Source organism: Eimeria maxima, genomic scaffold (assembly GCF_000499605.1).
Source record: "Eimeria maxima Weybridge genomic scaffold, Emw_scaff306, whole genome shotgun sequence".
In the NCBI taxonomy this organism is placed as follows: domain Eukaryota; phylum Apicomplexa; class Conoidasida; order Eucoccidiorida; family Eimeriidae; genus Eimeria; species Eimeria maxima.
In genome coordinates, this window is record NW_013563797.1 from 1 (window position 1) to 12,233 (window position 12,233).

The 12,233-nt window shown below is 47.3% G+C and overlaps 2 protein-coding genes across 2 annotated transcripts in view; one reads left to right on the forward strand and one right to left on the reverse strand.

The window, feature by feature from the left end:
- Positions 1 to 152: 152 nt before the first annotated feature.
- EMWEY_00027530 (Splicing factor U2AF 65 kDa subunit, related) lies at positions 153 to 1,344 on the reverse strand (the record flags this gene model as incomplete). The annotated part of the gene is made up of 1 exon (XM_013478178.1): positions 153 to 1,344. A coding segment is annotated over one exon (1,192 nt), but the record flags the coding sequence as incomplete, so codon positions are not given.
- Positions 1,345 to 2,704: 1,360 nt separating this feature from the next.
- EMWEY_00027540 (DNA polymerase epsilon catalytic subunit, putative) overlaps positions 2,705 to 12,233 on the forward strand; it is a gene marked incomplete at both ends in the record, with an annotated part of 19,470 nt that continues 9,941 nt past the window's right edge. The window contains 14 exons of the mRNA XM_013478179.1: positions 2,705 to 3,095; positions 3,341 to 3,501; positions 3,722 to 3,920; positions 4,782 to 4,986; positions 5,237 to 5,318; positions 5,619 to 6,027; positions 6,513 to 6,616; positions 6,757 to 6,888; positions 7,610 to 7,684; positions 8,306 to 8,379; positions 9,609 to 10,012; positions 10,481 to 10,887; positions 11,106 to 11,279; positions 11,835 to 11,989. Of these exons, the coding sequence (XP_013333633.1) occupies positions 2,705 to 3,095; positions 3,341 to 3,501; positions 3,722 to 3,920; positions 4,782 to 4,986; positions 5,237 to 5,318; positions 5,619 to 6,027; positions 6,513 to 6,616; positions 6,757 to 6,888; positions 7,610 to 7,684; positions 8,306 to 8,379; positions 9,609 to 10,012; positions 10,481 to 10,887; positions 11,106 to 11,279; positions 11,835 to 11,989 (2,972 nt within the window). The remainder of the gene's footprint in view (positions 3,096 to 3,340; positions 3,502 to 3,721; positions 3,921 to 4,781; positions 4,987 to 5,236; positions 5,319 to 5,618; positions 6,028 to 6,512; positions 6,617 to 6,756; positions 6,889 to 7,609; positions 7,685 to 8,305; positions 8,380 to 9,608; positions 10,013 to 10,480; positions 10,888 to 11,105; positions 11,280 to 11,834; positions 11,990 to 12,233) is intronic.

Consider the following 12,233-nt stretch of genomic DNA (forward strand, 5'->3'; position numbering starts at 1 on the left):
ATATATATATATAATATATATATATATATAATATGTGTACGTGTATGTGTGTATGTGCGTATGTATGCATGAATGTATGTTTGTGTGTGTTATGTTTGCATGTATGTATGTATGTATGCATATATGTACGTCTGTATGCTTGTTGTTTTTACCCGGGGGTGGCCCTGGTGGGGGTTGTGGGGGCTGTTGGGGCGCTGCGGCTGCCGCTCCTCCCATGAGAATTGCTGCGGCCTGCTGCCCCATGACGGTCATTGCATGCGTCTGCGCAGAAGAAGTCGTAGTGTAATCGTTGGGTCGGGAAACTTTGAGCGGCACCCCAAGACACAGCATGCCGTCCATGGTTAGTGCTCTCTCGGTTTCTTCTACGGAGCTGAACTCCACGAAGCCGTAGTTGCCTTTGTCCTTTGCAAACCAGACGTACAGCACGGGATTCACGTTTGGGTTTGAGCAGAAGCCCCGCAGCTTCATCTCCTCCCACACCATTTCCTGGAACATCTGTTCCGTCAGGCCTGCATGCAGTGGCAAGTTCCCGAAGTACAGCCGTCGCAGCTTCCTCGTGCTGTTCATTGCTGCAGCATCAAGCTGCTGCGGCCCCAAGGCCCCCGCCGCCTTCGCTACCCACTGGAAACCATCCCAGAAGAGGCGGATCGGTTCATGGCCTTCACTATCCGCCAACTTCTGAAACCCTCCTGCTCGACGGATACACTCCGCCTGCTGCCGGCGACGACGCCGCTCCCGACTCCTCGATCGCTCCCTCGATGTGCTAATATCCCTGTTCAATCGCTTCTTGGTCCTTCTAGACTCCCCCTCTCCTCCCGCTGCTGCTGCTGACGATGGACGACCTGCTGACAAAGAACGCTGACGATCGTATGAACCTCCTCCGCCTCCCCCACGTTCGCGCCGGTAATGGTCGCGATAGTACCCACCACCACCGCCTTCCCGATCCCGATCCCGTGGACGGTATCGCTCCCGCTCCCTATCCCGGCCACGGTCATCGTCGCGATACCCTCCGCCCCCTTCATAACCACCTCGTGAAAATGTTGCAGGACGGCCACTCCATTCTCGTCGTTCCCTATCTGGTGCACCACCGCCACCGCCTCTATACGCGCCGTGTTGCTCCCTGTAACCCCCGTGGTGTTCTCGACCGCGCCACTGCGGCCACCTCCCCTCTTCGCCTCCATAACCTTCCCCAGCCTCGTGGGGTGCAACCCCACCCCCACCCGGTCCCGTTCCCCGATCCCCCCCTCCTCGCCAGGATGATGAGCCACGCCGCCCGTTCGAATGGGGGGGGCCCCCGTAACCCCCCATATCCCCTCCTCCACCTCTCTCGCCCTCTCGGGGCATCATGGTTTCTGCGACAACAACGCAAAACAAAACAAAACATTTACCATAACGCAAGTAAATTCTCACTGCCAACAATGCATTCACCATAACACCCTAAAAACACACACAACAGGCTTCTTCAACAGAAGACCCTCAGGCACCTCCTGCTGCCACTCGAGCTGCAACTTCTGCTGCTGCCGTAACGCAGCCACATTAACCGATTAACTGCTGTCCAACTTGCGGGCGCACCAACTGGTATCGTCTGAAGGGGCTAGTGGCCCCTCAGCTGCTTCGGATAAGCCGCGAACGCTGCAGCACCACCACTACCAGCAGCACTTCAATCCAGCAGCACTACCGGCAGCAGCAGCAGCAACAGCTGCAGCTGCTGCAGCAGCAGGACCACACGCCTCGCTGTGCCGCGTCCTTTGCCGCCCGGGCTACTGCTGCGGGGTGTTAACTGGCGGCCAGCGGAGCACAAGGAGGAACAGAGGGAGAACGCTAGCCTCTGAGAAGAGAAAAAGAGGAAATGAAATGCAAAAAGCAGTTAAAATACCTCTTTCAATCTTACGAACTCCCCCAAACAGAACGCGGAAACGACAGGGGGTAATGGCGGCGGTGATACGGCCCCCAATGGCTTCCGCTAGTGAGACACTGTACATGCAGCACAAGGAGAAAAGGAAAAAAAATAGAAGGATAACAGGTAATTATGGTATTATCTTATTAATAAATGCTATCTGGATGCAAATTCATCTTTGGCTTTTTGTCAGAAACAGTATTTGCCGGACGTATTTCACGTGTACCGACAAACACCTCTCACCATCAGCGAACACAGGGGAAAAAGCAACACCCCTCCTCCACCTCTGTATCGGTTTTGTTCGTTGACTGTGTGTTTTGTTGGTTTATTGATCGTTGTGACTTTGTGTTTACCATCTTTACTATAATCTCGAGAGAATTAGCTAGCGGCTTCTTAAGCCCAACCCTCATTTGGAGCTCCTCCTGGCGGGTGCAAACCGTTCCGCCGGGTCAGAAGGTGTGTCCTCCTGAAGTCTTCTTCTACCGGGTCCATATTCCCTGTCCTCTTCTTCTTGCCCCCATCCTCGTCGCCACTGCTCTTTCTCCACTTCAGCATTTTTTGCCTCCTTTAAGTCTTCCTTGCTTACCGTCCGCCAGTCCAGAGGAGTTCCCGACGGCCGACGATGGCGACTGAGGGTGCCGAAGGTTTCGTTCAACCCGCTAAATGAGTCAGAGAGCCCGAGAAGGGGGAGGAGGAGAGGGAAGAAGACGGATAGGAGGAGCTGATGCTGCAGGCGTTCGACGCTGTGAAGGGTTAAACACAGAGCAACCGACGTCAATTTCAGGAAGGGTACAACACTCCGCAGCAATGGATATAGAGGACCTGGCTGCAGAAACGTCCGCAGCACCAACTGCAGCAGGTGCTGCAGGGGTAGCAGCGGCGGCCCGTGCGAAGCGTCCTCGATTTCGTCTGGTGGTGGAGGACGAAGGCGATGATTTCTTCGGAGGCCGCTCCACGAAGATGCCGAATTCTACTCATAAACCCCAAAGTGACAGTACAACAAGCGCAGGTAGTTTATTTGCAGCTGCAACTGTATCACCTCCTGGCGCCGCAGCAGGAGGGCGCCGGAGTGCTTTGGAGGCGGTGTTTGGTGTTGAGGTTTGGCAGGGAGGAGGGGAGAGGGTTGGATATTTGTACAACATCACGCAATCGAATTTTACGGTTGCGGCTTCGAAGGAGAAGAAACAAGTATACTCGGGTCCGTACAAACCCTAGGCCTCGGATCCTCAGCGGTTAACCCGGAGCCCTGTGCAATACATTGGAGACTTAGTCTAACATGCCCTTACTGTATTGCGTACAGTGTATTGTGGGTTTGCTTATGCTAAGAGTTGGGTAAATGGGTGTCGATTGTGAGCGTTGGTGGTTTTTGAGGGGTTGCGTTTGAAGGGTTTGTAGGAGTTTTAGGGTGTGTAGGGTTTCTACGGGTATTTGGGTTTGTCTTAGGTTTGAATATGTACTTTGTTACTGAGGAGGGGATGGTCTTCCGCTCCACTTTGTTGCACCGACCACACTTTGCAGTTGGACTTCGCAGGAGGGCAGGAGATGCAGCGGAAGCCGCAGAAGCAGCAGCAGCAGCTCTGGGAGAGAGACTCTCTAAGTTCAATGTATTCAACACAGATCTATACCACTGGATGAACTAATGCTCCTGTTGGTGCTGCCTCTGGTTTTGCTGCTGCTGCTTTTCTTGTTGTTCTGTTGCCGCTGCTGTTGTTGCTTCTGTTGTGTCCGTTTGCTCATTACACCGAGCCAGGCAACGAGAGATGTGGAGAGCCTTGTCCGTTATTTGTTTTGTTTGGGTTTGTGTTTCGCATTTCTGTGCTGCAGGTATCGATATCTGAAATAGGCTTAATTGATCTAAGGGACTCTTCTCATTTGGCTGCCTACGGACCTTCTGCTGCTGATGCTGCTGCTGCTGCTGCATGCAGCGATTTCCGCAGCCCCAAAAGAAAACTCGACTTTCTTCGGCTTTCGTTTCCAACTGTTAAGGAACTTGTGGAAGCCAAGCAAGACCTCAGCTATCTCAGTAATACCACACACTCGAAATATGCGCATGCGGCTGTTGCTTGCTGTTGCTGCTTCTGTTGCTGCCAAACAAGACCTCAACTACATCATCAATGCCCCACCGTATTTGTGTGCTGCTGTTGCTGCATGTGCTGCTATTGCTGTCGCTGGGGAACACTACGTCGACCACATTAGTAGCAGCACACACAATTATAAACACTCACCTAGTGAGGACTGCTGCTGTTAATGACAATACCTCTGCTGCGGCTGTTTTGGTTTGGTTTTGCTAAGCAAAGCGTTACCTACATCTGTTCGGCAGCTCATAATGCACTGATGAAAGGCTTATGCTTAGATCCGTGTGTGCATTTGTTTCTGCCTCCGCTGCTACTGATGGTTGCGCTGTTGCGATGACTGACTGGCCGTTATCACTGTTGTTGCTGTTGCTGCTTCCTTTGGCGTTGGTGATGCTGATACTGCCTTGATTGTTGCTTGTGCATCTCGGAAAATGCTGAGGCCTCCTCGATATTTTGTGCTTGGTTTTCTGCCCTCCTGTGCCTACTGTTTGCCATTTGCCAGATGCAGAGAAAACTGTATCTTTTGTGCATTTAGGTTCCCTGAACAGTTATACTGGAGTTTGCTTTGCTTTTTAATTTAGTGTTTTATGGATCTACTGATTTGTCGGGTTGTTGGCTTTTTGTTACATTAATTGCAGTGTACTTTGGCGAATCTGTTTGTTTCATACCTGTCAGGTTGGTTGTTTAATTCGCTTGTTTTGTGGCTTCGTTGCATTGTATATATTTACATTTATATGTGTGCATGCTGGCTCGTTGTAATCGCTTTGCATTAGTTTGTCCTGATTGTTTGATTATGTTTTATGTCTCAGTTCGTGAATCTGCTCATCGTCGGTCGTCGCCTTCTTCTTCGTCGTTGAATTTCGGTGTGTTGGACGCTGATTTCACACCCGATTTAAACTTGGACTTATCATCCTCGTCTTCTGCTACCACCGGTGCATGCAAACAACAGCAGCACAAGCACTCGCTCGATGTTCTTGAAGAAATATTCGAAGCAGATGTTCCGTACATCTCAAGGTCAGCACACCCGCATTTGCAGCAGCAGCAACGACAAGAGAAACACCATCAACCGCAACAGCAGCACTAGCAGAATCGGGATCAGTGGCAACAGCAGCACCTCCAGCAGTGGCATCAGCAGCAGCGGCAGCAGGTTCAGAAGTAGCAGGATCAACCGGATCTGCAGCAGGAGCAGAATAAACAACAGCTGCAGGAGCAGCAGCGGCAGAGGCATCCGGATCATAGTGCGTGTTGGTATGTGCCTGCGCAGGTGTTGCATTGATTTGGATATTCGCTGTGGCCGTTGGTATTCCATTAGCAGACAGACAACTAGCATCAGCGAGCCCCTAAAGGTAAACCCTAAAGCCTAGACCGTGAAGCCTGAGGCTCTCGTTATGTGTGTGCATTATGTCGCCCTATTTCCTCTGTGTTGTTCTCTCTCTGTGTTGTCATGATTTCACGTGAGAGAAATTACAGCTAATGAGAAAACTCATCTTTCCCCCATCTATGTGTTTGTGTATAATTGCTTGTCTGTGTTTTGTTGGTGCACATGCCGTTTGGTCCTTTAGTGCTGCTGCATGCACCGGAATATTTATCAAAACGTTGTTGGAAACCATTCCATGTTGTGTGGGAATGCGTCTGTGTGCATGTAGCTATCTGTACACCCGACATTGTCTAGCGCAGCTCCATTGTCTGTGTTGGCGTTCGACATCGAATGCTTCAAGGAGCCTTTGAAGTTTCCGGACGCGCAGAAGGACCCTGTTATCCTGCTGTCTTATGTCTTTAACCAACAAGGGTATTTGATTGTTAATCGGGAGTTTATTGCAGCAGAAATCCCCTGCTTTGCCTTTTCCCCGCATGCAGATTTACGGGGATTGAGCGATATGATCGTCTTCAACGAAGACAATGAAACAAAAGCCATCCAGAGATTTGCTTCACATCTCAGCAGACTCAAACCACACGTGGTTGTGACATACAACGGCGATGATTTCGACCTCCCCTATCTCTTCACAAGGGCTAATGCAAGTTTATGTTTTGCCATTTCTCTCCCTTTCCTTCGCTGTCATTTTCCTTTCTTCTGTTTTCCAGCTTTTCTCTTTTGTGTTTTAGTGGACCTATACAGCGCTACCCCGAAGTTACCTCTGTTTCTCTTTTAAGCTGTCCTCTGCTTGTCTTGGGCTGCTCTTTTGTCTATTATTGTATATTCTGTGCCGGCGTTTGCATTCATTTCTTCCTTCGTCCGTCTACGCCCCCCTCTCAGCCTTGCGTCTTCTGCTTTGTTTTTGTATCCTCGTTGCCTCCCCGCTTCATGAACACTGTCTCAGTCTATATATTTAGTATTTATTAATTTACCCGCATGCTTTTTGTCTTTTTCCCCCCTGGTTTAATTATCTGTATGTTTAGTTGATTACTTGCACTTTTTTTCGTTTTGTCGCCCTTCTCGTGTGTCTACGTGTACGGTTTACATGGCGTTTTGCTATTTTCACTTGCTTGTCCATCTCATCCATTTGCGCTGCCGTTTCCCTTCTTCTGTCTTGCTTTTACAGTTGTACTGGGTGATTGTAATCTCTCTAACGTGTTTTCGTTTTTCGATACGTGTATTCACTTCGGTTGGTTTGACATGTTTCATCATACTTGGACGGTTGCAGGTGTACGGGCTTCTTACGGGTGCTCATTTGGCCTAGCATTTGTGCATATAATGTTATTATTGTAATGTATTGTTATTCATTTATTGGTTATATATTGTGTACTGTTTATTTCGTGTTGTGTTGTACTTATGGGGTGGTGCAGCTGCTGGGAGTTGACTTAAGTTCTTTAATCGGGTTGCTGCCACCCCAGAAGGGAGAGGCGGTAGTGGGCGTGGGACCGGTCTTGCACTTGGACGCCTTTAAGTGGGTAGAGAGAGACTCCTACCTCCCTCAGGTACTTCAGTTGAATAACTAAATGGATTAATTGTAAATAGAATAAATAGATAAAGTGATGGCTTAATATGCCAATGCATTAAAGTGGGTAGGACGGGAGTACCACCTACTGCAGGTACATCAAGTTAATTATTCGAGTATTTGGGTATTTAAGTAATCAACTAGTTAAGCAGACAATTAATTGGGACGCTTGCCCCCCGTGGGTAGGCAAACTGAGGCGAAAAGAAATCGGACAGCCAGCTAACAACAGCGTCTACCTCCGGAAGATCACAAGCACAAATAAATAAAAAGAGCTAGGGACACACCAAAGAATTGGGTGTTTCACTCGGCTGTTTTGTCAATGCGGATTATTTTAGCTAGTCTGGACTTGATCCAGTTATCAGCTGTTTGATGCATACCTCTCGTTTTCTTCGCTGTAGTTCTGCAGTTTTACCCTTTTTCTTTTGTCCATCCATACTGGAGAACCAATATGCACTTTTGCTGTTTAATTTAGTGCTCGCATACATTGAGATGGGTTTGTTGTTTACTTCATTGTCGTAAATTATAGGAATTATTATCGAAATCCATTCAACTTCCAAACTCAGTTGGTGGTCATTTTTTGATAAGTGGTCGATAAATTCGACCGCCGGCCATTAGTCTGCCCAGTTAGTTATTGTTAGGCTAATTAATTGATACTGGCTGAATTAAATTTTCCTTGGTTTTTACTCGGTCGATGTTTTCAGGGCTCCCGCACATTGAAGTCGGTCTGCAAGATGAAGTTGGGATTTAACCCTGTTGAGGTGGACCCTGAAGATATGGTAGGGAGGGCCTTCTTTTCTTTCCAGTCCCCGTTTTTGTCCGTTTGTCTGTTTGGTTGAGGGTTAAAACATACGGTAGTCTAATGGTATTTCGCTAAGTGTATTATTCCTCTTGTTTTTCGGTGTTGCGTTGGGTGAGCTTTAGTTATGACACTGGCATCAACATCAAGCCCCGCTGTCTATCGCTTTGTTCAGTTTACTCACTTGATTTAATATCCAATTTTTCTCTGCTTGTCTTCTGTGTAGTCTGTCTGTCCATCCGTTTTCTACTTTGTTTGTTTGTTTGCGTATCACTTTCGTCGGTATCTTTATTGCATCGGTTTGCAGTGTTTATGCTTGCGTTTATATGCATTTGCATATTTCTTTCAGTATTAGCCATCTACGTTTATGTACACATGTGTGCGTATAGTGTGGTGACGATTTCTCTGAGTGCATACACACGCTTGTATAGACAGGTTTCTATCCAGGTCTGAATTTCATTTTCCTGTCCACATAGATAGGCACATCTACATTTATGCGTATATGTACATCTACATTTATACTTACATTTGTATTATGCATTTAGTTCCACTTACATTTGTATGTATTCTGAGCATTTGCTCTTTTCCGTTTCTCTTGCAGGTGCCAATGGCATACGAGGACCCCCAGCGTCTGTCCGTGTATTCTGTCTCGGATGCAATGACAACATACTTGTTGTATTGCAAATTCATCCATTCTTTTATTCTTGCGCTGAGCTCCATTATACCCATGCCAGTGAGACACTCCTTCCTTTAGCTATAGCACAACTTCTCTTCGCAGTTGCTTCTATTTTGCCGGTGCTGCGACGGCTGCTGCTCCTGCTACAGTCCTCTTTGTTGAGTTCCCTGTCATTGTATATCTCTTTGTTGTGCTTCGGCTGCTCCTTGCGTACCTACCACGTTTGTGACTCCCTCTCCACCTCTCTTTAGCTGCTGCTTCTTTTCCTGCTGCATTTGGTGTAGCTACTACGTTCCGTGATGGATTCGCTGCAGTTGCTGCTGGGCATCCTGCAGCTGTTGCGTGTGCTGCTGCATGTTAGCAGCTCGCTTATTTTATGCTGTGGTAGCAGGTGTTGTTTGTATGTGCTGCTGCGTCTCATTGCACTGCATTTTGTGCATGCCATTTCCTTTTTTGTCGTTTTGTTTAAAGCCGGAGTCGGTACTGCGCCAAGGCACTGGCACTCTGTGCGAGTTTCTGCTGATGGCCGAGGCCAATGGGCGGCATATTGTCTTTCCTAATAAACATCAGCAGCAGCTGAAAGTGTTTTGGAAGGACAAGAAAACGCAGAAGACACATTTGGTCCTTCAAGATAGTTACACCGGTGGCAGAGTCGAGTCCCTCCGATGCGGAATGTAGGAAAATTCTCATTGATTTTGTTCCTGTTGCTCCAGCATACTGGCTCTTGTTCTGATTGGCTGTCTATTGTTTCTTCTTGTTTGTTGTTTGCTATTCTTATTGCATCTTGTCTGTTTTGTTGGCCGTTGTTATGGGGTATTGCTGCTAATTCTTGTGGATTGTTTGTTTTCGACCGCGTCTATTGGTTATTACGTATTGTCTTTTTTTCTGCTCCCTCTCTTTGTCCTCTGTGCTTTTTGTGGTTTTTAGTCTCACCCGTTATCTGCGTTAGTTTGTTTCTATTTGTCACTCTCGGTTCACTCTCAGTTTTTGTATCGCCTTCTGTGCCTGTCCTCTCCCTTTCCTCTGTTTTTTTTTGCCACTCTCTGCGTGTGCGCACTCAGCGTCGTGGGTTTGTGTGCATAGATATCTGTTTGCTACCTTATCAGCTTTGCACTCTTCTGAACAGCTCTGATTATTTATTAGTGTGTTTCGCCTGTTTTAGTTGATTTTTATGTTGAGTTTGCTGATTTTTACGTTCATTGTGTTGATGCATATATATGTGTTGCAGCTACCGCCGAGATTTACTTGAGCGTTTCGAGTTGCAATCGGCATCGGTTTGCGCCTTGGAGGCGAATGTGGAGTCCGTGTTGGAATTTTGGATGCAAGAAGAAAGCAAGACGCTTGGAAGGCCTTTATCTCCCTCTTCGTTTGTAGACTTTGACCAGCACCTCCAAGATATCCAGAAGAGGCTGCTTCAACTCAAACAAAAGCGGTTGCTGCTAGCCAAGCCGCTGCTGCTTCACTTAGACGTCTCTGCCATGTACCCGAACATTATCCTCACCCAGAGGCTGCAGCCTCCAGCAATCAAAACCAACGCTCAGTGCAACGAGTGCCCTTGGAAAGACAAAGGTGTGGTGTTCCCCATGCGCTACCGGTTGAGCTCTGCACTCGTTATCTTTATTGAGACAGTTGGTTTGTCAAATGCTATTCCTCAGCTTATCTTTCTTTAGTTTATTTCTTCTTTGGTTTATTTCCTCTTTATTTTCTTCGTTATTTACCGTACTGTATTTATTACATTTCTTTCTCTGCTCGCCTTAGCAATGCATATCCGGGGCCCACGCCGACTCGCTGTAGATAAGCGTCCTCTTCAGAGCAGTGACGGGTTGCCGATTCAAGATTTCTATTTGCTACATACAATTTATACTGTTTAATTCGCTTTATTCGACTAGCTGTATGCCTTTTTATTCTCTGTTTTGATTTTATATGTTTCTTTGTCCGGTTTCCTTTCGTTCCTTGTTTCATTTGTTGCTTTCTGTATTTCTCCACTCGTTCGATCCATTCCGTTGTTTGTAATGCTTTTTGATTTGTCGGATATGGCCAACTGCTTGCTTGTTTTCGCTCGTTTTATCAGTTAAATTGGTTCATTTGTTGTCTCTGCAGCCGATGAATGCCAGCGAAAGCTGCATTGGCGTCGCAAGTTAGAAGTAACCCCCGCTGAGAAGGGGGAGGTGTTGTCCATCGAGCGGCACTTGGCTTCTGCTGCGCACGCAGTGCATACAACCCCAAGCAGCAGCAACGCTAAAGGCAAGGGGACTCGGTTCACCAAGTCAGAGAACGACAATGAGCGAGCAGACAGCGGAGGCAGCCAAGGGGAAGAGGGGGGAACAGATGAAGAGGAGTATGACGATGATGACGATGAAGGCAACTCAAGAGCAAACAAGCGGGAAAAGCAAATGCTTTCCAAGAAATCCTGGCACGAACTGACCGACAAACAGAAGCACTTCCTTCTCATCAAAGCCGTGAAGAAATACTGCCAAAAAGCACACAAAAAAACCAAAATTGTTAAAGTAATCAGACACTCGAATTCAACTTTGGGATTTACGGTTTAGACTGTGTGTTGTTGGACATTGAGTGCGTAGAGTTTTGGTGTCATGTGAGCCAACAAATGAAACAAACTGTCATTTGTTGCAGTAATTTGTCAACAATGACTTTGCAAGAATCGATGAATAGATGATTGAGTAGAAAGTGGTAATTAGTTGCATGATGGATTTGATTGTGAATTCAGGAAGTTGAAGAGGAATCAATCGTATGCCAGCGCGAGAACTCCTTCTACGTCGACACCGTGCGGGCCTTCCGTGATCGGCGATATGTCTTCAAAAAGAAGTTAAAAGAAGTAGAAAGGCATTTGCACAAACTAAAACAAACAAATGCCCCCTTTCAAGCAATTAAACAAGCAGCCGTAGGCTTGTCAATCCTGTAAAATTTCGCCCCCGCCTTTCAAGGCTTGCGTTTCTTCATGCAATTGTCTGTTTGGTTGTTTTGCTTTCCTGGGTTGTTTGCATTATTGCTGGTTCCCTTTGGGATAAATTTATTTATCAGCTTGCGTGTCTGTAGAAGTTCTTTTTCCCACTCCCGGTATCTCTTGTTAATGTATTAATTTTCATAATACTTTGTTAATTGATTAATTGGTTTGCTTCTCAAGCAGTTAGTTGATTATTATTGAACGTGGCACTTACTGCTTCATTGTTTTCGGGGGGTATATTTTCAAAAGGAAGCCACCCTTGTTTGCCGCTGCTAGTGCTGTTGCGTTTGTCGCCTCTTCTGCTGCTTTTTTTTGCTATATGATTGGGCTTGTCCCGCGTTTGCTACGTGTGCTGCTGCGTTTGTGCTTATTTTTCAATATGATTTTTGGGGTATCCCAACCGAATAAATTGGTTGGGAAGGGTCCTTGTTTTTCTGTTTTCCTTGTCCCCGTTTAATACATTGCTTGTTTTTTCTCTTGTTGTTTTGCAAGGACTTGGTCCTACTGAACGATTCTCTCCAGCTGGCGCATAAGTGCATTTTGAATTCTTTCTATGGATATGTTAAGAGGCCGGGGGCCCGCTGGTTCTCCATGGAGATGGGAGCCATTGTCACGAAAATGGGGGCAGATGTCATACAAACTGCAAAGTAAGAGCTGCCTACTGCTGCTGCTGCACCTGTTCATGCTGCTCCTATTGCTTTTCTTCCTCCTCCTGCTGTCCTGCTGCCCTCCGCTACTGCTGATGATGCTGATCCCACCGCTGCTGATCTTGCTATTTCCGTTCATCCTGCGCCTTTTGGTCCTCCTGGTAGTGCTCCCACGGCTGCACCTTCTGCTGTTGTTGTCGGCTGGCATAAAGCGACAGGGGAGAGGGGGGGGGGGGGGGGGTGT